Source organism: Cynoglossus semilaevis, chromosome 19 (assembly GCF_000523025.1).
Source record: "Cynoglossus semilaevis isolate Cse_v1.0 chromosome 19, Cse_v1.0, whole genome shotgun sequence".
In the NCBI taxonomy this organism is placed as follows: Eukaryota; Metazoa; Chordata; class Actinopteri; order Pleuronectiformes; family Cynoglossidae; genus Cynoglossus; species Cynoglossus semilaevis.
Window position 1 is genome coordinate 6,175,718 of NC_024325.1, and position 25,069 is coordinate 6,200,786.

Sequence of the window (25,069 nt, forward strand, 5' to 3'; positions counted from 1 at the left end):
ATAAACAGATACTCACCAGTGTGTGTTCATAGACCAGTCCTGCATGTCCTAAGCACTCAGGAGTGAGGTCATCAACCGAATTCATAGCAATGCCACCACAAGCAAGAGTAAGCCTGTCAAGTGAACAATTAAAATCAGAAGAATATTATTTCTAGATACTCTATTTCTAGTGTCATTTAGCCTGTTGGACTGTTTGATGAAATAAAAGTTCTTTACCACTTGACTAGTTATGTTAACAGTACTTGCAACATATAATCTTGGTTAGTTTGAGAGCAAATGAAATGTGTTTGTCCATTTTGAACGGAACCTTGAACATTCATCATGCAGTGAGTAAACAAATGTTATGTTAACAGAATTTTAACATATGAATCTAGGACATGTTACACAATCCATTTAGCTATTTATACTATTTAATAGAGGGCTATGTCAAAAGTCAAAAACAATTCATGGTTAATTACAGTGTAAAGTGGAAACGCCTAAATTTCTTACTTAACAGCAGTACAAACTATGTCTCTCAGGCTGATGCAGGCCATCTAGTGGCTCAAGGTAAAACTGCATGAGGAAGAGCAGCGAGTGCTCAGCGTGCCCAATGACAAACGTTTATAAACAATACAGTTCACTATGTAATACAGACCTACCTAAAATATCTTTAAGTTCTTATATTTTAAGAGGTAACAAATTCTGCTTTATCACTTAAATCTCATTGAAAAGAAAGTCTCTTACCTTTCCATGTTCCTCCTCTTTGCCCTGCGCAGAGCTACAATGCCTTCTTTGGCCAGGGCGTCCAGAGAGAAAGGGTCGATACCCTGTAGAGGACAAGGAAAGAAATAAAATGTCAGCCTCCATAAATAAATTGCATTATGTTGTTTCAGTAATATAGTTATTGTTCTGATCCGCTGAATACATGTAAGAGAGAAGTAAACTCTCCTAATGCAGAGGTACAGATCAGAGTTACTGTAGCACAGATATACAAAAGACCAGGGTGAGCCACATTAGCAGCCGTGGGTGTTCACTGTGCATTTAGGAGTGTATTTCTGTCAAACAATAATTATAAAAACATTTTTTGCTGGTCTTAGGACTTGTATATTAGCATTTTGTTTATCAGATCTTTTCACCACAGCAATAAAGACACTTTAAAATGCTTGTACTGCTCATACTCTTTAGACACACCTTCTGGTTGATGACCACAAAGCCTTTCTCCCCATTAGGACAAACGTCATTTTTCAGGGCAATGATCTTTCGCACACGGTCCTCGATGAATTTCCTCTCTGCAGACACAAGCTTCTCCCTCTCATCAGCACTCTTGTAGAAGAAACCGGAATTGACTTCTGTCTTCTCATACTCCAAAGACACGTTGCAAGTCAACACGAAGGCGTCCTCTACTCTCTTCTTCATGTCCGGGTGTCGAGCACCATGGTCCAGCACCAAACCTTTGATCAATCTAAGAAACAATGGAAAACCTTACAGATCTGAGGACCTGAACTGCTGCAATAGTGAGGTTTAACTTATTTAGACTTACTGTGTATCACAGTCAGTCTTATGGGTCATCTCCATGATTTCCACCATGTACAGGTCAATGGGTTCATTGGGTTTAGCTATTGTCAAAACAGCATCTACTACAGCCTACAGAGACAAGCCAGATATGGATTAGTCAAAACACTAACAGTAAAAGGACTGTATTACTTGCAGTATATATAAAATCAAACATTATTCCCCCATATCTCACCTCAGTCAGCAGATCTGCCAGCTCTACATGGACTTTAGTCCTGAGAGAAGTCCTTGCCACATTAATGAGGGTTTCTCTGTCCATTTCCTGGGACACCTTTATCTCTTCCAATACTGCCAATGCTTTCTCTTTTGCTGCCTCAAAGCCCTCAACAATGATTCTTGGATGAAGCCCCTACAAAGATTGCATCCAATTAAGTATACTAACTTTGAATTTGAAATAAAGAACATGTCCTAGTAAGAGAGAAACACTGACAATGGCTCTGAATTGTTACAGCTTTATCTTTTACCTCTGACACGTAAAGGTCAGCCTGCTTCAGCAATTCTCCAATGATGAGGACATTAGATGTTGTTCCATCTCCAGTGATGTCATCCTGTGCTGTGGCAACCTTGGCAATCAAAGATGCAGTTGGGTGCTGAATTTGCTGAAAAGGGGAAAATAAAATATTTTAAAAAAGTAATCCTTGATGGTGATTTAAGTGAAGGCACATTACAAATCACATTACAAATGCATTTAGCTCCTGCAACCCCAACACTAGAATTGATCCACCAAATTACTACACTTATTTGGTTGGTTCCATAGTGCAGCAGTTAGCACGCCTGCTTTTCAAATTTTAGCCGTCACTGAAGTGGTAAAACAAACCCTTATATATCATTTACAATAATGTTCAACAAAGTATGCACATTTTGTACATTTAGCAGGATTCTTGGTCATTTTATGTTCAATACACAAATTGATAATATGGGGTTGGTTTCTAACAATGAGCCTAAAGACCAATGAAATGATCTGAACACGGTTATTTCTCACCATTTCATGTAACAGGACGTTGCCATCTTTGGTTATTTTAATGTCCCCTGCTCCAGACACCAGCCTGTGGGTGAGACAAGCAGGGCAGGGTTTAGTTTACAAACACGAAAGACATCTTTTATCAGAGAATATGTTAATTCAATAAAACATTTTTTTGTAACATCTACTCTAAAGAAAATGTGCGAAAAGTACGTTAAGTGTTATAAGGCGTGTCCGTATGTCGTATTTGAACAAAACTAACTTAAAGTAACATAACATAGCATAACCCTCTAATTTCATCAGAGATAACAAAAATGACACTCTCTCCAAAAATCCAGTTTTAGTGTTGGCTTTAGGTCCTACCTAATACAAGCTAGTGTGCTAATTTAGCTACTCAGCATCCACAACGGATAATGACGATGACAGGGCAGAGAAACGTGAATCCGCAAAATTAGTTTCAATGACAGGAGGTTGAGGTAAAGTAGTTCGAGATAAAATACTTTATTATATTGCATACATTTCTCACACGTTGTGTTAAATAAAACTACATTACTACTATAACAGCAATGGTACCGGTGACCAGATGCTATCGTTAGCAGCTAGCAGAGCACGCGTGCTGCACAAAGAGCTTTAGCCACTCACATCTTCATGGTTCCCTTCGGTCCCAGGTTGCTTTTCAGCACGTCCTGTAGACCTCGTGCGGCACTGATGTTCACTGCGAGGGCGGCCTGGGCCTTGGCCACTTCTGCTTTAGGGTTTAGAGCTTTCACTGCAGACATGGCGAAGCAGCACAAACTGCGAAGGTAAATTAGAAAAGTGGTGCCGTCTTAAGACCGCACTGCTCGGGCCCGGTCGCTCTCGAAAGGGGAAGCACTTTCCAGAAGGCTCCAACACGTGGTCATCAGGCGCATTTATGTTACCAAGCTGGGCTCGGAATTTGTAGAATTTAACAAAGTGCACGCTCAAAATTAGTCGATTTATCTAGTAAGCAAACTTAAATGTAATAATTGGTACGTGGTCTCCTTTCTCTATAATACATGTATGTATGGCTGCCACCTTTATCACCTTAAAAGGGAAGTTAACGTGACAACAAAATACAGTCCTTGAAGCCTTTGATCATGGCTAAAAAAAAAACGTCTCCCCTAATCAACTAAACATACTGTATACATTGAACATTGAATACCTATATTAGAATTCCATGTTAAATATAATCACAATGATCAGTTATGCATTTGCACATGCACTGAACAAACAACCTTTTTTTATAATTCCTGATAGTTATGAACGCACCACCAGTCACACCCATTACGTAGGACTGGTACGTCACACTTGTAGAAGCGTTCCAGTTCAAAACATTTTTGTTTTTAAAATTAAAATTATGAAGATATTTTTTGTTTTTGACACGCTGTACACTGTAAAAGAAAGTGGTTATTCCAATTGCAGACTCCGTTTGCAAGTGATATTTTGTTTGCTATTGCAATTGCCATTGCTATTATTATTATCATCATTAAACGTTTCAGTCAAAACTGGGTACATTTTTGATTGATTTAACAAACATTTGCTTCTGGCTACAAGGCAATGTGCCTCGTGAAGTTTCAGAACAAAACATGGGATGAGATACTATTAATTCAGTAAAGCCTAACATAAGTTCTCAAAAATATATCAATGAATAAAAAAAAAGTCCTTGATTAGTACAATTATCTGAAGTTTAATCCAATATTTACAACTAATTTTACTGAAACACTGCCATTCATTTTTACCACCCAGGGATATTGCGCTTTTCTGTGCAATCTTTACAATCAGTTACGATGACCTACAGACGTTACAGAACTTTATCTGTCTGGGTTAATAAGCCCACTATGTGTGTCTAGAATTTCAACATTAGAAAAACAACCTGCACACACGTCATCTTGGCAGTAACATAGTTAGTTTGGTAACAGACACACTTACAGCTGAAATCAATTCAAGCTCAAGCCAAAGGAAAAAAAAAAAAAAAAGAAACACAGAGAATAAACCGTTGTTGACTTTATGTCCAGGTCACTGGCAGTGCTGGTTCGACCTTCTACAGAGCTCTATTATCATTGCATGGGCTGCTGGGCAGTTATACCCCTGAATTGGGTTACTTTAAAGGTGATGTTTTCATGGGGATCATTATTCTGGATTCCATGTGTTGAATTAGAGGGACTGTGAAAAGAAAAAAAAGAACACAGCACAATAAAAAAGGACTTGCATTTCATGTTCTTTGTGCTTATTGTTTTCATAAACACAAAAGAACCGGTTATCGACAAGAATCATATTAACAACTAAGTAGGACATTGGACAAAGACAGCATATGCTTTTACTCTTAGTGTCCAATTGCATTTTATTTCATTAACTTGGCTGTTCGTTCAAATATATGATTATACTGAGAAAACGCTTTTGGAACGCCTGAACACAAAATATAATTAAATGTGATAAAAGACAGCATTGCTGTTAATGTAGATATTTTGTGTTACATGAATTTAATTTTAAAATAATTATGTTACTATTATAAGTTACCATAAGGAAAAGATCAACAAGACTCTACAGCAAAGTAAAACCTACCTGTGTAATAAACAACTTCATCCCAGCCTTCACGTTGCCACGCTGCATTTCTGGTGTCTTCCCTGGACTGAAGATCTTTGTAAGCTAAGACAAAGAACATTTTCAAATGACATGCAATATAGTGATTACTAAATAATAGTGAACCTTACACATAAGTAGAATTTCTGTACACCCTAACCAGACATTAAAACTGCTCACCCCATAAGTGATGTACTGTATACAGACTTCCTATCTGTGAGAAGAAGCCTCCGACTGCCTCATGGTTCTGCTGGCGTATTTCAATGGCACGTGCCCTGCAGAGCAGCAACAAGTATAATATACCAATCTAATAATTCATGTTGATGATAAATCATCAGTTGATCATAGACAAGCTAAATCAAAAATAATTTAAATTAAATTTCACTCCATTTCCAATTATTCTTTTTGTCACTAAAACATTCAAATTTCAAAGGCCAATAGTTCTTAATATCATTAACAGGCAAAACGCAAAACCATTATGATTCAAATTATGATGAAACAGTGCATTTATGTTAAAACCAGAGTAAATAAATCATATATGCTGAATAAATACAAACTGTAATACATGCTTAGACATTCATGCTTAGGTTTTGTTGCAAGAAAGTACCACTGACTTATTTATCTGCTACAATCTGTAAAAGAAATAAAAAGTAAGAAAATAATTTAACGCAATTTACAGAAAACTCGTCGAAAAAAAAGAAAAAAAAAGAAATGATCTTTTAACCTGCAGTTTATATTTCAATATAAATCCAATATGATAGCTTGGAAAATCACTGAGTCATACCAGTAGTTTCCCCATTCAATCATTGTTCCAGGCTGGTAATAAAACAGAAAGAAATACATTGTCAGATTGATTTGAACTTGATGCAGTTATATTTATGTCTACAAGAAGACAAAATGTGAAATGAGATGTACCCTGAGTTGGTATGACCGCAGCTCATAGATGTTAGGTCCTGAACGAGGAACAGGTTCATTCCAAAAACTGAACTCCAGCAGCAACTGGTTCCTTCGAGACAGCAGCATCTTTCCTCTCTCTGTCCTGTAGTCCATGAATTCCTACAGCAACGACAAATTATGGTAATGCATTATTAAGGTAATATAAATATTAACAGACCTTGCCATCTAGACACAAGCTATTGTCATAAATCAAAGTCACAAAAGTCAACCATCAATAACTTCACACAAATGGGGACATTTTAATTTTTACCATCAATCAACATTTTTCTGACGGGATAACAACATGAAACATTCCTCTTTATTACAGCATGATACACATTACAGTTCATTTAGAGGAATATATAAGCACCATGGCAGACAGGATATGTGTTTAATTGAAACAATGTATCATCTATAACCATGGTCCTAGTGGATGGAGCAGCTTTACAACACATTGATGTCCAATCATATGCACTTATTCCCATAATGTCTTATGGCCTATTTTCCTCCAAAGTGGTTCACTGCCTACACTTCCCTCGGCTTTACTTATACATCCATATACTGTAGTATACACCCATCTTGACATATGATTTGTAAAACAATTCCTGAATAACTACATATTAAGATATAGGCATTAAGTAGGATTAAAGTAAATTTTGGACAAAACCACGGTTTATGATGTCAAAAACATGTCAGTGCTAAAGAGGCTGTACTGTGTAATCTCAACTCATAAACTTGTTTGCCAATCAGATGGCAGGTAGACCCGAGAAAGGATAATTGTTTATTGCACAGATAAAAAAGTTGAACTAAATATCAATTTTGTACACATGGGTAGAGCTCAAGCCACATAGAAAAATACATTTTCACAAAAGAGATCCACCTTAAATCAGGTAAAGATGACAAAAACCAGAAACAGCACTCAGGTGTTAATTTAAGGGGTGCACGGCCAGAGAGAAGACCTACACATCACCAGCAACTGCAGACTGCGCTAATCTCAGCACCTTATTTGTTACCTGTTACCTTATTCTGCCTGAGTTTGTTCATGACTTCGGTTAGAGCTGGGTATCCTCCCCGATATCTCCACAGGTGAACTAGAATAGAAGGAGCAAAAGAGCCAGGGATAATGCAGCTCTCACATTTATCTCAGCCTTTCTGCACTCCTTTAGGCAGATTTTTTTGTGGGAAAAATTGCTGAATTATTTATATATAGTGGGTCTGGCATTTGAAAAGTATCAATCATAAATTTCTGTTTCACTTTGAAAAATATTGGAAATTCCTATAGCAATGAAATCAAGTTGAATATGACATCCGACCTAAGTATGAACAGGTGAAACATATTTCCAACAAAATAAAAATCTTAACTGTAAAAAAATAACAACCATTAAAGGTTATTATCAATCTGAATCCAGTAACCAAGCTAAAAAGCAAACATTTATTAGGAGCAGTAAATATTATTTCATTGTATTATTACACGTTTGAAAAAAGAGCAATATAAGTTAATCTGCAGACACATGTAGATTAAGAACACATATTTTTTTGTAAATATTTTTATCCTTCTCTTTTTACTTGAGTCACCTGCATCATTAATATTTGCAAGTGTAAATAGAAATATCATATTGAAGCATTTTATACATTTTTAACTCTTACCTGCTTGATCTTGCTCTCCATACCATGTGTTCCAAGTGCCTACAAGCTCACAAGGGTAATCAGGATTGGCATGTATGGAAGGCAAGACGTCTTCACTAAATACACACAAGCACGAGTAACAAAAACAAACAAAACAAAAAAAAAAAATCAGTGTTTCTTAAATCTTCCTCAAAACCCCTAGGGTTCAGGTTATAGAGTGATTTAACTGAAAAATAGAGGCTTTGTACCAAAGTTCATTGTAATCATCCAGGCATTCAGGCTTGACATTATGAACTGCACAGAGAGAAGAAAAATCAACTTAATGCATTATGTAAAGGAGATTTTTTTATATTTTAAAACAACAATGGAGAAAACAGTTGGGGTTATCAGGTTAAATGTGACTTCCTATTATAAAAAACATAATGTCATAAAATGACCTACACTGTATTTTGTATAGATTGTTGTCCTCTTTCTTGGCAAGCAGATGAGAATGAGCATCCTTTCTTGGATCAACCTTTCTTACAAACAGAGACTTCAACCAGTCTTGAGAAAAACCTGAAAAGCTCCTGCGAAGAACGGAAAATGCAAGTATTGGATCTGAGCTAAAACAAAACAGTAAGCTGTATAGACTGTATTATTCAGCAAGTTAGACAACACAGACATATATACCAGGTTCAGAGAAAACATAAATACCATATATTGTTACGTAACTAACTTTCTTACTACTAGTCTGATAATAAACACCCTGATTCTTAGATACAAATAGTGACTTTTTTTTCTGACTAAAATGGTGTTATCTCCATATCGAATGCTGCTGTATACTGGAGCTACAGTTTGGGGGTGGCAGATGCCAACAGACTCAGCAGACTGATCTCTATGTGCTGATTAAGCACAGCAGCATCTTTAAGAGAACTACAGGAAGCAATTTCTGTGTAAGACCATCAGACTCCCTCTGGAAGCCATCACTAAACTTACGGAACAATATTTAATTTTTTTGATAATAAATCTTACAAAGTATAAATTGCCACAATTTCCAATCTGCCACAGTTCATATTTTATACCCAGTATTATACTTGATTGTAAATATTTATATATTAATCTCTCTATATGTTAATCTATTTTTGTTTTTGTTATTTATGCACTTGTAGGAGCCAATAATTGACCCCTGTGGATCAAACATTATTGGATCCTGATTCTTTTTGGCTATAGAGATATTGCCTATTCTTATAGAACGGAGAGGGGGAATATTTAAAAAACACTGTTGCCATGGTAAAACTCTGTAGTGGTAGTGTGATGTAATTAGCAAATCTCGGTGTGCAAAAAACTATTAAAAAGAAGCCACGTGATGAATTTGGTTACAAGAATACTTTTAATAAAAATACAATTATAATGATGAAAGGAATTTGTATCAACACTAATAATGCGTATTTTTTCAAGAAACTGGACCAGAACCTAGCTTGCCTAAAAGAAGACAAATATATAAATATTGTTTTGCCTGCAATGCTATATAAAATGACCTGTGCCTTTTAAATGAAGTACATGTTAGCTAATGCTGTTTAATTTGTTGGGTAAAATGCTGTAAACTGATTACGTGTCCACTACAACCTTACGACTTTCCTGATGCATCTCTTATACTATTTTCTGAATGACAGCTTGGTTACATACACAGCTGCTGCACAAAGACGCTGAACCCCTAATGTCATTTTCGAGAATAGAATCATTCGTCAATCATATCCAATAACACTACCACATAGCACTAGTAGCACGCTGACCTTGCGTTTTAATTCAAATTAATTACTCTCAGTCTGATAAATTGTACAAATAAAAATATAACTTCCTGTCTTTACAAAACTAGCACGTATATGGAATGTTTCCGGTCTTTACGGTTGAGGGAAGGTATCAACAAACACCTTTGACATAAAGTTATCAGAGCTAGAACAGCTAACTGCAGCTAACGACGTATCACGCAGATAAAACGCGTAACAACGTCTGCAGCCTAGCATTAGCCACATAGCATGTAAGGAGTTTGTCATAGTTTTTAACTCGGGGTTAAGAAGCAATTGTTTACGCGCAATTTCTGCTGTGGCACTGACAGTGTGCACTTAAGAGAACCTGACCTCGCAGAGACGATGACTCGTCCGTTCGTCATAAGTCCGTCTTTAGTCTGTTTAAGGCCATTGGTAACTCTTTGAAGGACTCTGGTCGCCATCTTTGCCCTGAACATTGTTATCAAAAAGATGCTGTCATTAGTCTCCAGGAGGAGCTACGTTATTGACAACAACGTGATCCTATCAGAGAGGTTACAATATGGACATTTAATAAAAATAATTAAGATTGTGGTCCATGTAAAACATGTATTAGAAACTTTTATTCCTCTCTATTCCAATTTTTATAAACCTCTACTCAACATATTTTGCACATCCTTAAATAATAAAACTTTAAAGCAGGGGGAATAAATAAACAATTTAGCTTAGTATTAAACACACAGCTTGATAATCTGGTTTATATAGACCAATAATCATACAGTCTTACTGGATAGACAACCAAGTAAAACCGACAACTAAAATGTAAACACAACTACCTAGTCTACCTTAAAGTACTCAAATATATGCACATACTCTGTCGCCTCAATAAATGCAAATTTTGAAACTATCTCTAAAACACAACTTTCGAAACTTTATCTATGAGCAGTTTAAATAGTAACATAACAAAGTTGCCAAACACATGCATCAGTAGATGTTTTAAAGACAATTTATTAAGCTGTTGTAATAATGTTTTGTTATAACCAATCTGTCATCTAAGTGCACATAAAGGAAAACATTTATTACTCAGAAATGGCTCAAAACTTCCACCTGAACACAAAACTGTAAAACTCTTTGAGCACAACAGTATATAACATATATGGAAAACTGTTACAGAAAATCTCAAGATAACAGAAGTGCATAAGATAACGATAGTTTTTGTCATGAAGTTGGAGAATGTATTGGTGTGGAGTCAGTTCCACTTGCAGCACAGATGTCAAGCTTCTGTATTTTTTCCAAAATTGTCTTGTCTTCAACACTGCTGGGAAGTTCGGTCAATGGCTCTAGATACTCCCTTCCAGCAACTTTCTTTCCTGTAACTGGGTCGATCACTCGACCCACTTTATACACAATCTCTGCCAGTTCATGTTTGACATGTTTAGATCTTGCTTCAGGCAAAGCCTTGAGGAGGACAACATCTCCCATAGTACACTGCTGCAAAGCATCATGGGCAAAATATGTCTTCCTCTTGTTGTAGTACTATAGGAAGGAAATACAGCATTAGCTATGTGCAAGTTGGAATCTATGGACACGCAGTTGCATTTGGTGTGTGAAAAACATTACACTTTTAATATAAAAACTTTAACAATAAATGTCCATTAAAATTTTAACTTCCTTTACTTTTTTCTTGTTTGTGCAGTTCCACCTGCATATATTTATAAATATAAATACAGTAGGAGGCTTACCTTGAGCAGGTAAGGGTCCAAGACCAGTCTTGTGACTCTCACTTTGGCGGTTTTCTGCATCTTGGTCCCTATGACTGTGCCAACGATCCATTTGGCATGGACTGATGCCTGCTTCACTGACATTGTGGAAATTTTTATTTTAAATACAGATAACCTAGGGGATGAACGAAGAATTAGATAATTGTTTGCAAAACAAATGGAGTAACAACAATAGTTTGCTACTTATCTATTGAAGAAAAAATATAATAATAAATTACCATTAGAAAAATATATATACTATTAAAATGAAATCTATAAAAGAGCAGACTGCCGGCTCACAAAAAATTCAAAAGGACAACAGAATACTTAAGTATTTCCTACCTGATTTTATATTCAGCAAAACATTTTAACACATCATTTAAAACATCCTTGCTATAATTAGAACACTTATTATTACTATTTACAGTTAGGTTGTCGATGATCATTATTTTTAAGTCAAAGGACGGGTTTGTTTGGCATCACCGCGACTCTATTATATCCGCATAACATTCGGCAATACTAAGAAACAAAAACAATTGTATTTAACATAAACACCGAGTAACACTCATAGTACAAAAATTTGCAAACTCACCGATAAATCACGAAAGGAGAAACGGTAAAAGGTCAAAAACTCCTTAGAGAAGACGTACCTCCATGCTGCAGTTCGGCTCGTTTTGATGACGTAATTACGGCTAGCAGCAAGGAAGGGGGCGGAGTTTTTAATTATCCTGAGTTGAAGGAACTATAAAGGATTAAATGAAGAAAATCGTTGGCAGTCAAGAGCAAAACATATTTATTGCCATCTAGTCCTGAAACACAACGACCTAAAGCAATCTTAGAACTCGGGATGAACTATCTTAATCACGATGAATTGGCTTTATGGCTTTTCTAATGATCACAATAATAATAATAAATATAATAAATTAATTTAAATCTTGTTAAATTATTTTGTTTAGATAAGTAGTTAAAATAGTTAAAAGTCCTCACTTTGAATAACAACCCTTGAAAAGAAATAACATTTTATTTAATAACGCCAATTTAACTTTTTACCACAAGATGACAGCAGAGAGGAAAGAAGAAGGAAACCGAAGAGAAGAAAACATAATTACTGTACTATGTCGCAAAAGATCACAGATATATGAAGCATTCATGATGAATATAGTAGCTGGCAACTATTCACCACCCACTGAGCTAAAATTTCAAAAGTAATCATTAAAATATACATTTCTGTGTGAGAACGGTCACCTCCAACTTGAAAACTTTGAGTACTATAAAGTGATACATTTATCTTATCTAGAGAAAACAATCCCTTACCACTTCCTCGAAAGAAAATTAGCTCTAGTTTTCATACTTAAAAAAAGAAAAAAACGTAGAAAAAGACAAAACATCCTACAATTTTTGGATAGCAGCTTGATAATAGACATCTAGATCTCCCTCAGTCACATGGTGATGATAAAGCTATGGATTTCTGTTGAAGCAGATATAAGTGGTCGAAGCTGTAAAACCACCACATTAACAGTCTTGTGCCTGAGAATAAATAGGCTGTGACTCGAGGCCAACCACAGGCAGACCAATCTGGCCTTAATCAGAGTCATGTTGTAGTAAAGCACAGGTCTGGGTTTCTGTTTCCCATTTAAGGCAGTGTAGCTTTGGTTTACTTCTGCCAGAATTACAACATTAGATAACTTTGGTCTACATACAAGAACACTGAGACAATTTGTTTCGTAGTAAACCGTATCCCTGTTTAACATCCTTGTATCATCATAAAGAATTCATACATCTAAACTGATCATCTGAGCTAATGATACGCACCCTGGTGGCCACCACATACATATAGATCCTGATGTAGCGTGCTGTACTGGGGCTCTTTATATAAGTAAGGAGATTTACAGTTCTACCCTCTTATCAGGTCTGAAGCCGACAAGTGCAGACCGCATGGTATGAGTGGCTATATTACAATATTTACCCAAAGATAATCACAACCATACCTAACTGCTAATGCAGCCAGTGTTTTTTTTATAGAGGAGAATTGACACGCTCAGCTATCAGCTATGAATCATGGGAAACCTCGCTTGGCGTGACACAAGACAGAGGTTCGATAGCACATAGACTGTATGATGACACGTGAATGTTTTCTAAGAAAACACACCAACCTCTTAATCAACAAGTTATATTTTCAGATTGACTGCAACACTGTTGGCCCACACCCTGTGTAATTTATTGGTCCACATGTGACATTTTGTTACAGATTAGACCACTAACGTCAACAACACTGGTCTGAGTCTGCATTGGGACTGACAGAAGATCACACTAAGCCCTTAAATTGTTTTAATTGAAAACAGATCCATCTTTAGAAAGTTATTTAGAATAAAAAATACAACAGTACACACTGTTACATTACAACTTAGTGATGAGCATGTATGTACAAACAAAAACAACATTTTTATTAAAAAAAAACAGCAACCCCAAAACAAAAGAACCAGTGGAACTGAATGTCTTCTTTCACTATAAAATCCAGAGAACTAACCAATCTATTCACCGTGCAGCCTGTTATTTGTTGGATAAATAAGCTATTAATTGTATATCAGAATTAGAAAGACTACTGTCAATAAAGATGAAGGGTAGAAAACTCTACTTAATGCAACAAATCTTCAAGCCAATAAGGAATGTAGTACTACAAACCACTAGGGTAAAATGACCATATCATTGTAGCTCAATACATTTTAACAATGACTCATAACCTTCACAAAGACAGTATTTAGAGAAGGTCAAACATCAAGATTGTCCAGAAGTGCTGTTCAATTTCTGACCTTGGTTCTCATCTGAGATTGACAAAAACACTGCATGATTTTGTTATGTTTAAAGGGGAATGTATTACTTTTTTTTTCACTTGCGAAACAGGATAACGACCACCCAGATGAAAGAAAGTTACAAAAAGCAGCATCTGTGGTTAAAAGAAGTTAAAAAGCAGCCACGGCACGAAGAATGTACACAAGCAAGATTATGTTTTAACAAACAAAGATCTTCAGTTCATTGCTACACTTTGAAACAAAGAACATGATTATTATTGTAGAGCTTCACTTCTCGGAATACACATTTCTTTAATTATCAGGTACTTACTAGTATTTACTGTTTTTGCCCTGAACTTTGCTTTTTTTTCAAGAAACATTTTCTGTCCTTAGCAACAGCTTTGCATATTCCACGAATTCAACCCACACAAGTACGTTCATCAATTAGAGACTTCTGATTGACTGATTTCGGATGCACTTTTCTCTGTAAATTAGACGGAAATCCCAGAAGTTACCCAGAAATGAATCCTTTGGGTCAACATATATGTTAAGATATAATTGAAGCAAATATTGACACTGTCAAAGACTTTGAATGTATTGACAGACATGTATGTATTAAAACTACTTCTACCAAGACTTACTTTAATCTCAGACTTCCATTTGTTGTTTTATGATCTTTCTGGGTTTTTAAATAGACCCTCATGGTGGACCTAATCATATAATAAATGACTAAGAAGCATGAATAATCATCTACTGAGTCATCATGTAAAAATATCGTCCAATAACAATTCTGGCCCCAGAAGTAATGTGACCTTGAAATCACAAATTAACCATGGAGTTTTTTTTTGTTACTGTATTTCATTTGCTGCTCCCCTGTGAGGTGATCCTCATATTTGGGCATATATGGGTGGTTATTTAGTTATATAGAAATTATATTATTTATATAGAAAATTGCATAAGAAGATGATTTTTATATGTCATGACTTTTCTATCACAAACACTACCAATACAGCAATCAGTACTGGAGTTGGAAGAGCCAACTGTCTGGTTTACAGAGCCCCATGTGGGACAAAACCCACCCGTGATATCCTCCCTGTGGCTGCACTGTCTTCTGACCTCTCTGGAATAGTTGGAAACACAAGAACACAGATAGGGAACCTGGAGGAGATCCAACATTCTCACCTTAATGACAGCACAATAGGACCACAATCCTGGAAAGAAGTGGGAACGAGTGTCAAACACATTTAAGACATAACTAGATTGTTTTTCCAGGGTCAAAAGTTGAAAGCGAGATAGTGCAGAAACAGAGAACAGGGGAAGGGCAAGGCACGGTGAACAGGATAGGCTTGGCACTGCTAACATTTGTAGTTGATGTAAAGGGACAGTAGGTCACAGTCTGCCAATGTTTGCTTTTTTGTGGCAGATTGACTGAGGGGTCAGTACAAATATAGGGGGCGGGGGGACTTTATGGGCTGCAGCCAAAGATTAAAAAGAGCTGGTCATGATTAGACAGTGACGATTATCCTCTTCGACTGTGGCTGTCTGAGCACCTTCTCTCCTCTTCTGTTCTTCTTTAACACAGTGTTGTCTTAACGTCACAGTGATGAAAGGACTTTGAGATGAGCAGTGGCGTGGAGCAGATGGGTAATTTGTTTGGAGAAAGACAATGAAAGAAATTGTTTGTATGTTTTTTTTTGCACCACCAGAAGACTATTGCAGTCATGTTACAAAATGGGAAACTTGCTCCAGAACAGGGGTCTCATGCACGTCACTTGTAAGCTACCAATAGCTCATTGGCCCTTTCCAAGTAGCTCGCCAAAGTGCTTATGAATCAAACAAACGTGAAAACTGAATCGGTTGCTCAGCAAGTCTGCTTAAATTTGTATCTAATCAAAATGGGCAATTGTCCCAAACAACAATTTGTTCTTTGCCATTTAGCTATCAATCAAAACTTTTTTTTAAATACAAAATGTTTTATGTGGACAGTAACATACTGTTAATGTTAAGGCAAAGGAAGTTTTTGTTTGTTAAAATTGAGAAAATAAATGTTACACAACAGGAGTGGCTCTCAGCCATTTCTGTGTCAAACAGCTCTAGAATATGTCTCAGATACTCAGATGTATCACAGCTATGTCCAAATATTAAAACAAAAACAAATGTTTATTTTGGTAAAAACATCAAATATTAGTATTTGTGAAATGTACACAGCGATTGCCCTCTAGCTTTCATTGTGTTTATTTCCTAGTAACTAGTGTAGGTCATTTCATTTATGCCATCAGAAACTAATGTCTTGCTTTGGCCATGTATTTCTGTCATTAAAGAAACAAATCTGCATTGTTCTACTGTAAATATTTATTTATTTATTTAGTTACATTTTCCCAGCCACCTCATTGGCTGCATTTTAATCAAAAGCAAATGGCTTTTCTCATTTCTTAGATTGTTTCATACTGTTTTCTGTGTGTGTGTGTACAATATGATACAAGGCATCGTGTATGGACTTATAGCACAAAAGTGGCGATGTTATGTGGTTATATTACTAACTGTACTTTCAGAAAACCTGAAACCTCCAACTACAGTCTATTCAGAGATAGTTTTGTCTATTTCTTATATGTGGCGCACACATATAACACACATGCACGTGTGTGGCGCTGAAGTAACAGAGGAGCCCAGTGGTCTGGGGAGAATATTAATAAGGGTGTATAGTGGTGTGAGGTTAGCGTTCAAGTGTTAATGTGATGTTGGATGTTAGAGAGTGTGCGTGGGGTGGGTGAAGGTGGGGGGTCTGCCTTGATCTATTCAGTGTGTTTGAGGAGGTTCATCAGTTCAGCAGCTTGAGAAAAGGAAGTGTTCTTTTTTTTTCAAGTCTTGTGCTGTGGGTCTGAACAGCACTGCATCATCTGCCAGAGTGGAGAAGATGTTTGACAGGATCAGTGGGGTCAAGGGTCACCTCTTCAGGTCTTATAAAGACTACTGAGTGTCCTTGATTGCAGTATTTGAAATATTCAATATGGTTGACAGCACAACTCTCCTTGGTACACTTCCGATCTTATGTCATACTTAAGCCTGCCTACCTGCCTTGTGCCACAAAAATAAGGTTTCATTGAATATAACTCAGAAGTCTTGTCTAGATTAAAGGTTAAAGACAACCGTGTATCCGAGCTCAGCAGGTCTGTGCTTCCATTTCTGCCACAAAAGTCTAGTCCAAAAGAAAAGGACAAAGAGAAATTGCAAGCAGGGGGCAGCATCGACACAAGAAGACAGACAAGTATCTTCAGTGGGCTGTTATAAATGACACAGATAATTACTCTATGGTTTATTTTCCTCTTGAGGGGGAATTCCTGTGTGGAGTCAACTGTTTGCAATTGAACATGTTACACACAGAGGTCCCTTTATTTGATACCAACCCAAGGCTACCACAGTGTTTAATGTTAACCTCAATGAAGGCTCCTTAAAGTAAAACTTAACTACAAAGTCCATAGAATATTATTTACAAGGTCCAACAGTTGGGGACAAAATAACATGTAATAGTTCTTGGAGCATTTTTTACAGTTTGAAGGCAATGCAAAGGAGTAGAGGATAGGAACCATGTGTCAGGATGGGTATGACTTTATTGCTTAAATGTATCTAGCATAAAAAACTGCATAGATTTTATTAAGTCATTCATTATCTGAATCACATTTTTTTCTCCGGTTTGCTTCCATCTTGGCACGTTTTTACTTCCAGTTTGACCTTGGTGGATGGACTACACACTCGGACTACGTAATGTTTTTGTGCCTCATAAAAAACCCATCCAAATATTTCATTTATCTGATTACAGAGTTAAACTGCATGTATAAAAGATAAATACAGAAAATATAATAACTTCTGCTGTTTTTATATATAATTTCCTGAAGGGAATCAGCTCATTTGGCCAATAGCTGGACTTTCAAACTGAATCTCAAGTTGTCCTCATTTGCCAAGAAAGTGCCGGGTATGAAATCTATCAATAAATTGTGTCAATATCACTTTTCTGATTACAGATGTAGAACTGAAATAGCTGGACAAGATTCTCAGGGTAAAAAATTACTAAAAAATCAGCTATCTGTACTAATAGACCGTAAAAGTTCAGTGACTGATCCACTGGTTCATATACGATGAGTTCCGTTTTCATATGTGACAGATGTATGAATTTTCACAGCCAGGCCTTGACATTGTGACACTGTTATAACACATGACATCGTGTCTGTTTCCACTGACTTCAAACCAACTGTATTTACAGAAATGACAAATTTCACTCGTGCCATGAAGTCACATAAAATGCTAATAATTACAAGCGATCGTCTACCTTAGATTTGTACGCAATGAATGTGAGGGAAATGTTTTGCTCTACAGTACCGCTCACAGTTTGTCAGGCTGTTTGTGTTCTGACAGACATAAAACTATGACATCAGCACTGAGCCCACGCTCCGCAGGTACAGGAGCATAAATCATGGAGCATTAGCAAAAATAACATTAATCATTTCTACATGACATACTGAAAATAAGCAAAGTGCATGTTTGCTTTTCATTCTCTGATAATGTGAAATGCTTGGATACATACGCAGTGTAAACAGTGGTTGTAAAAATGCATTTTAATGTGGCTGCACTAGTGTGTACTTGACTACTACTATTTGACTTTCAACCCAGCAAGGGAACTGAATTTAAAAAAAACAAAACATGTTTTATAGGCTAATATCATTTCCAATATAAAATCCTAATAATGAAATGAACTCAGGTCCAGCAGAGTAATAAATACAGCATTGTATGAATTATTCTGTTCTTCGAAAAAGCCACAGGGAGGAATTTATCAATGAGAGGTATGAGTAATGATGTTACTGGTGCGTTTTGTTCCTATTCTGGTGCTTTATTACAGTTGTTTGGTCAATTTAGCGTGACTGTGATTTCCAGTCAGAGATTCGAGACTCAAGAAAAGACAAGATCAAATCTCCAAGACTAAAGTCAGAATTCAAGTCACTGAAAAAAATGTTTGAGATGAGTGCTCAGGCTGCAGCATCAATGTGTGGTGATGATGTCACATCAGAGCAGAATAACACTGGCTTAAAAAATATAAATAGTATCGATGTCCGATATTAACATTTTGCCGATATCCTATATGATGATAATGTCCAAACACTTAATTTCCGATTCCAATATCAACCGATACTGATATAGTGACAGAAGTTAAGGGTTGCCTGCTCACTAAGTTGATGGGTTAAAACAGTGTTTCTCAATTATTTGGCCCCCTAGGGGATAGAATTAAAATACTATTGAGCATCTGGTAATATTTATTTATTTATCTGTAGACATTGCATTGCATCGGGTTTTCATGATTGGAGGAAAAACTGATAAGGATTCCTACAGATATTACAAAATATACTAATATCGGGCAGAAAACATTACTTTTTATAATGACCCCAAGACTTTAACAATAGCAAGCACCACTCTATCAAATAAGATAAAAACCTTACAAGTGCCTCTCTGTTCTCTAAACTACTACAGCCAACACCCTGTACTGCAAATATATACAAAAAGGTAAAATATGTTAACACCGCAGCTTCTTTCATACGTAGTACCACTCACATGGAAATGTAAACAGATTAGGAGTAATGTGTGACTCTGGGGCAGCTGAGTTATGTCAGCCTGAAAGTAAAACCCATGTGTCCTCTGACACTAACACACATTCAGTGTAAAACCTTTAGAGTAGGTCACAGAAAACAATGTGGTGTCAATTGGACGAATGTGCTGTAAATTAAAATTCCAAACAGAGAGGGATTTCAGCCATATTCCCTGGGAGCTGACATCACCTTTTCCTGTCTCCCCTGTCGGCCCCCCCTGACCTTGTACAGTGCCTGTTGTTAGATCTCCTACGCCCTCTTAACACCACATCTAACATCCAACTGCAACAGGACTCTGTGGATTTCCATGTTTTGTCCTCGTCATTACCTGTGCGAGAAACACAGGAGGTACGGATTTCCCACGTGTCTGTGTGTTACACTGCGGAAAAAGCGGGACAGATTTCAAAATGTTTACAGCGCTCAGATCTGGTTAAGAATGGATGCTTTTGTAGAGTACAATCAGTGTAATCTAAAAAACAATCATGCACAGATACTGTGGCAAGGACAAAAAAAAATCAAGTGAATTCTTTTAAATTACCAGATTTCGACAATGCGAGGGCACACAAGTGACTGTATTGTTCTCGTCCATATTGAATACATTATTTAAACTTTTACAGAGTAGGCTATGTGAACCCTGAGGCTAATGACATCAACAAAAGTTAATTGGAGTCAGGAGTTAACAAACCCCGAGAATAAGATTGGAGGTGTGGGTTAGATCAACTTTGACTTATAAACAATACTCAAATATTTGGTATTCACGAGAAGCATCTGATATGAATCATGCCACTCAGGAGAGAGATTGCAGGGGACTGACAGTCCATTTGCATGAAGCTGCAGCTGGTTACACAGTCACGTCAAAGACTTTAGATTTTTTTTATCCGCTTGCAGTGAAACAAACAATCTTAAGCAGGGCCAATTTAGTTCTGTGGCTACACTTCAGAGACGCAGGCATCCACTGAGGTACAAAAAAAAAAAGGCCCACAGTAACGGTCTATAGTGCACACCATTGGAGTATGTATGTGGACTGGAGCCTAGCAGGACAGCTAGACTCACTGCTGCTGTAAACGACAAACATTCCCCTAACACTCCACGACCACCACTGCGGCTCATCTGAATCTTTAAAAAGCACGAGCGGAAAGGGCTTTTTAACAGAGTGATTAAATCAGATTAAATATCAAACAACTGTGCCTAACAAAACACATGGCGTGTCTTCTGAAGTTCATTGTCAAATTAGGCTTCACTCTTTCACATTCATTTGTCTGTATATTGCAATGAATACAAACGAACATTCCTGTCACGATCCTGTTTCACAATCATAATTAACCATTGGTGTGAATGTAAGTGTGAATAATTGACTGGGATTAGCTCCGGCTACAACAGGATCAAGCTGGATTAGAGTTTCGTGACGCCTGGCAGCAGGCACACACAGATTGGAATCCAAACAAAGCAATGGCCTTAACATGTGGGGTTAGCATATGGTTGAAATAAAAACTACAGAGGAGATGAATCAATTTCAGCAGAAGAAAGACAGAATATGTGAAGAGTGAAGATGCAAGGAGTAAAGATAGTGACGCATGTAGTGGGTTTAAATATATGGGTTCAAATATGTAAAGCAATGGACATGGACATGTGCAAAGAAGAGGGTGAAGGCAGGATGGAGTGGTTGGAGCCAAGTGCCAGGGTTGACACTGTTAGAGAGGCAAGAAGAGAGACCTGAAAGTACACAGATAGTGGAGCTGCCAGGAGGAGAAAAAGAAGAAAAACTCCAAGAACTTTCTTGGATGTAGGTAGAAAATACAGTAGTGGAGGAAATCACAGATGATCTACTGGTATGAAGCCTGTAATTAGACTCTGGAAGAAGAAAATGATATGTAAAATGACCAAAGGTGTGACTGGTGATCTGTCCAGGTCATACGTTTGGGTCAACGTCTGCTCAGATTGACTCTACTGTAGCTTCAACTCGATAGATGAGGATGATGAGTCTGTCTCAGTTGCTTTTTCTCCTCCTCCTCCTCCATAAAGGCAACACATAACAGGGGCTGATATGTAAAAGATAAGAACCGATATATGATGACGATGTTCCAACCCCACAGTTTGACTGAGGCTTAAATCCAAATGCAACTGTGTTTGCAGACAGTGGCATATGCAGACATGAAAGTGTTGACTTTTATCGCCACTTCATCTAAAGTGGTGTTTATCTCGCCAGAGGAATTCATGTCCGATACGGACTCCATTTCAGCTGTTTTTGTCAGATAGTTCCCTCGAACTCCTGAGGGAAATATCTGATTCTTCCACTGTTAACTGTTTCACCATGTCGACTCGGTGGGAGCCAACATTGCCTGCCTGCTGTTTGGCAGTGGGCAGAGCTGTTCTTCTGAAGAGAGCTGTAGCTAAAAAACAACACAAAGGGGGCATTGAGAGTAAACTCAAACAGCTGAGTGGAGGACGGGAGAGCTAAAAAAAAAAAAAAAAAAGGGAAACTGTTACAACACATCCTCAGATTTATTAACTTGTGAAATTACTAAAATTATCGAGATGTAATTTTGCATGGGATCAAAAGCCGCTCCAATCAGCGTAATCAATATGGGTATAATAATGAATCAGAGGTGATTTTAAGAACACCTTATAAGGTAGGGCGTGTTGTTTAACTTTGCTGTAATTAGCGACCGACAAGTGATGGATTAATGTTTGGCTCTAGGAGCCATTTTGAACCTCTATTATTAGACTTGACTAAAATGCAAAAACAGAAAAACACCAGAGATTTCCCACAGTGTGATGATGTCATGCTTTTGGCTGTAAATTTACCACAGTCCTATCACTGAACACATGATTAAAAGACAACTTCAAGTCTCCGCTCTCTTGTCTGCTCTCAAAAAAAGACAAAGAAACCCCCACAAACTTAGTTTTGAAATGTACAGAGCCAACAACTTAGTCCCAGATTAGCAATATTTCTGATAAAAGTGATTATTTTTTAACAAATGGCTGTGCTGGGTCAAACAATTCAAGGCCCACATTGATTTGTATTAGATTTCAGTGACAATAGTTGTATTTCTGATGATGCCTTGGCAGAGTAATGAATCATCGTTTTGATTTCTGATTTGTTCACATTTTATTAGAAGTCATAAAAATATTTTATACTGGATGACTGTCAGATGACAAAAAACCAAAACAAATAAAACCCCTGAGGGTATTAATGAGATCAACGAAAACAGTATTTACTGTCAGTCGTGCTTTTCTGTTTAATATTGTTTTATCACTGTGATTCAGAAGCATCGACAGCTTGTAACTGATTGCTGGTGAGCTCCTGCCAACATAAATGTGAAGATGTCAAACATGATGTAGAGCTCAGTAAGAGAACTTGAGACACAATAACACCAGAAATGGATTTCTGTGGAGACAGTTCCAATTGAAAGGCAACACCAAGGAAATGGCACTGAGGATTTATAATGCATCAGAAGGGAAGTTGGCAATACATACAAAGGCAGTTGTAAGGCAGTAACAAGAAGCAGCTAAAACTGATTGATTGGTATGTGGAAATAGTGGTACCATGATGAAAGGAGGAAAGAATCTAAACAAAACAGGAAGTGATTATTACGGTCCAACTCCCTCCTAGAGTTCAGAATCATACCATATCAGAATAAAGGTAAAGTAGACAATTGGACTAAACTGACCGTAGGTATGAACGTGAGTGTGGGTTGAAGGGTTGAAAGACTGAAAATATCTTACAAGTATCTGAGGTAAGTCACATTCCTTTACTTAATGTTTCTAAAGACCAGTCACTATTTACAGTGAATAACAGCAGCAGAAAGAAACATGACCTTTTAACCGCTGGACAGAATTGTATCAGACAGCAGTGTAACACAATGGTCATAGTCACATCACTTTTTGGCCTCAGAAAATAATTGTCACGTAACACAGTCCGTCTCCCTGACACTTCAACCACAGTTCATTAAAATCCCTTTAAATAAGACACAGTCGAACCTCTGAAGGTTCTTAAATTACAAGGCATTCGCTGTGTGAGTCCTTGTCTCAATGCAAAATTATCTGGTTTGTGGAACTGATCCCAACTCTAGTTCGATCAACCCCCAAACACAGAGAGTTTGATGAATAAAATGATTTTTTTAAGTGGCCACGGTGGACGACAACTCAGCCGGATCATGCATACTGTATGTGTAAGACTACATTAAAACCACCCGCGGAGAGCATTCTGTCACCATCCATGACTAATGACGCTGCCAAACAGAAAGCTCAGATTGTCTATAAAAAGATTACAGAAAGAGCCGTTGTTGCCTTTCATACTTTTAGCATTTAGATCACAGACGCAGCTGCCAAAATGTCTCCCGTCAGTGTTTATACCACGGCTGCCTGATTGTGCCTGATTCTATGTATGGTCAGGAGGAGAGGACACAATGCTGTTATGTGCCACAAGCACAGCTAGCAAATTCTGCCGCCAGAGGTTTGAGTGGCAGCTCCCTCTAACTACATCACGTGTCTCTCCGTCCCCCACTCCTCACGTTCTTTTTTTTCCCTGCTTTTAGCGAAGTGATTAAAGTTTCCTGTTTCATTCTGGATGTGATTCAAAGATCAGTTAACAGTTAACAGTTAACGGTCATGTCTGTGGCATGCACTGGCAACACCGGCTGCTCAGCACTGCACTGACATCCATGCAGACAAGTGAGTTTTGTGTTTAGGCTGTTTCGTCTCAGTGTTCAGACAATCAGGCTGCAGAGAGATAATTGTAATTGCTGTATTAAGTCATCTGACAAGTCATGAATCTATTCTGGTGTTTACCTCAGGTTTTGACTTCAGTCATTAGTCTGCTTCAATTCACTGCTCTTTAAAGGTAAACTATGAACAAATATTAGGAAAAACGAACAGCCCTCATTTGTATTTCTGACCTGATTGATCCTTCTACGTTACGGGAATATTTATTGGTCGTGGATCAAAATTCACTTTTCCACCTCCTTAAATGTTTTTGGTCTGTACATACTGATAAATCTGTGGTTGTTTTTGGCTCATGTTCTAATTGTTTAGAAACAAACCCCTAATAGGTGCATTATCCACATTCCAACTTATTTATTATCCAGACACTGATAAGAGTTTTTGGCAGTAAAAGCAAAAAACTCAAGCTCCCCATTTACGATAAGCGCTTAAAATACATTTGTTGAACTTTTCCTGTTTTCTCACAATTTTTCTTTTTCCCTTTTTCCTTTTGCAGAAAATTCAACACAGTTTAAAAAAACAACAAATGAATTTCTGACTACTGGCTTTGACAGGAAAGTCTGTGACCAATGCAAACATGCTGTGTGATGTTGTTTGTTATCAAAAATCATCATCAGAAATAATTCATTTATTGCCACCACAACAACATTGACTGTGTCAATACAATCATTAGTTTTCTGTCTCATATATATATATTTTCAGGACTCTGTACAACTGACAACAGTGTCCGATAGTTAATCATCAT

General features: G+C 37.2%; 3 protein-coding genes and 1 non-coding gene across 5 annotated transcripts in view; all 4 read right to left on the reverse strand.

Annotated features, from left to right (window-relative positions):
• The window catches only part of cct6a (chaperonin containing TCP1, subunit 6A (zeta 1)), a 5,492-nt gene extending 2,075 nt beyond the window's left edge, over window positions 1-3,417 (reverse strand). The window contains exons 1-8 of the mRNA XM_008332552.3: window positions 3,155-3,417; window positions 2,534-2,597; window positions 2,016-2,150; window positions 1,727-1,900; window positions 1,520-1,623; window positions 1,171-1,441; window positions 724-806; window positions 17-113 (exon numbers count right to left, since the gene is read on the reverse strand). Of these exons, the coding sequence (XP_008330774.2) occupies window positions 17-113; window positions 724-806; window positions 1,171-1,441; window positions 1,520-1,623; window positions 1,727-1,900; window positions 2,016-2,150; window positions 2,534-2,597; window positions 3,155-3,291 (1,065 nt within the window). The 5' untranslated portion in view covers window positions 3,292-3,417. The remainder of the gene's footprint in view (window positions 1-16; window positions 114-723; window positions 807-1,170; window positions 1,442-1,519; window positions 1,624-1,726; window positions 1,901-2,015; window positions 2,151-2,533; window positions 2,598-3,154) is intronic.
• On the reverse strand, window positions 882-1,020 carry LOC112488673 (small nucleolar RNA SNORA22). The gene has a single exon (XR_003053014.1). It is a non-coding gene; the product is annotated as a small nucleolar RNA SNORA22 (small nucleolar RNA).
• A 783-nt stretch (window positions 3,418-4,200) lies between the features above and the next one.
• On the reverse strand, window positions 4,201-9,987 carry nipsnap2 (nipsnap homolog 2). Its single transcript, XM_008332553.3, has 10 exons — window positions 9,793-9,987; window positions 8,117-8,241; window positions 7,924-7,969; window positions 7,697-7,791; window positions 7,070-7,140; window positions 6,029-6,169; window positions 5,898-5,929; window positions 5,294-5,388; window positions 5,096-5,179; window positions 4,201-4,696 (listed from the first exon to the last, which is right to left on the reverse strand). The coding sequence occupies exons 1-10, from the start codon at window positions 9,897-9,899 to the stop codon at window positions 4,632-4,634; spliced, it is 861 nt and encodes a 286-aa protein (XP_008330775.1). The 5' UTR covers window positions 9,900-9,987; the 3' UTR covers window positions 4,201-4,631.
• A 425-nt stretch (window positions 9,988-10,412) lies between these two features.
• mrps17 (mitochondrial ribosomal protein S17) lies at window positions 10,413-11,909 on the reverse strand. 2 transcript variants are annotated; one of them, XM_017042002.2, is made up of 3 exons: window positions 11,831-11,909; window positions 11,163-11,316; window positions 10,413-10,956 (listed from the first exon to the last, which is right to left on the reverse strand). In XM_017042002.2, exons 2-3 carry the CDS (start codon window positions 11,283-11,285, stop codon window positions 10,639-10,641), a joined length of 441 nt encoding a protein of 146 aa, XP_016897491.1. In that variant the 5' UTR covers window positions 11,286-11,316; window positions 11,831-11,909; the 3' UTR covers window positions 10,413-10,638. The 2 variants fall into 2 exon arrangements, with proteins under 2 accessions (XP_016897491.1, XP_008330777.1); XM_008332555.3 differs by having other exon boundaries at window positions 11,773-11,906.
• Window positions 11,910-25,069: the final 13,160 nt, after the last annotated feature.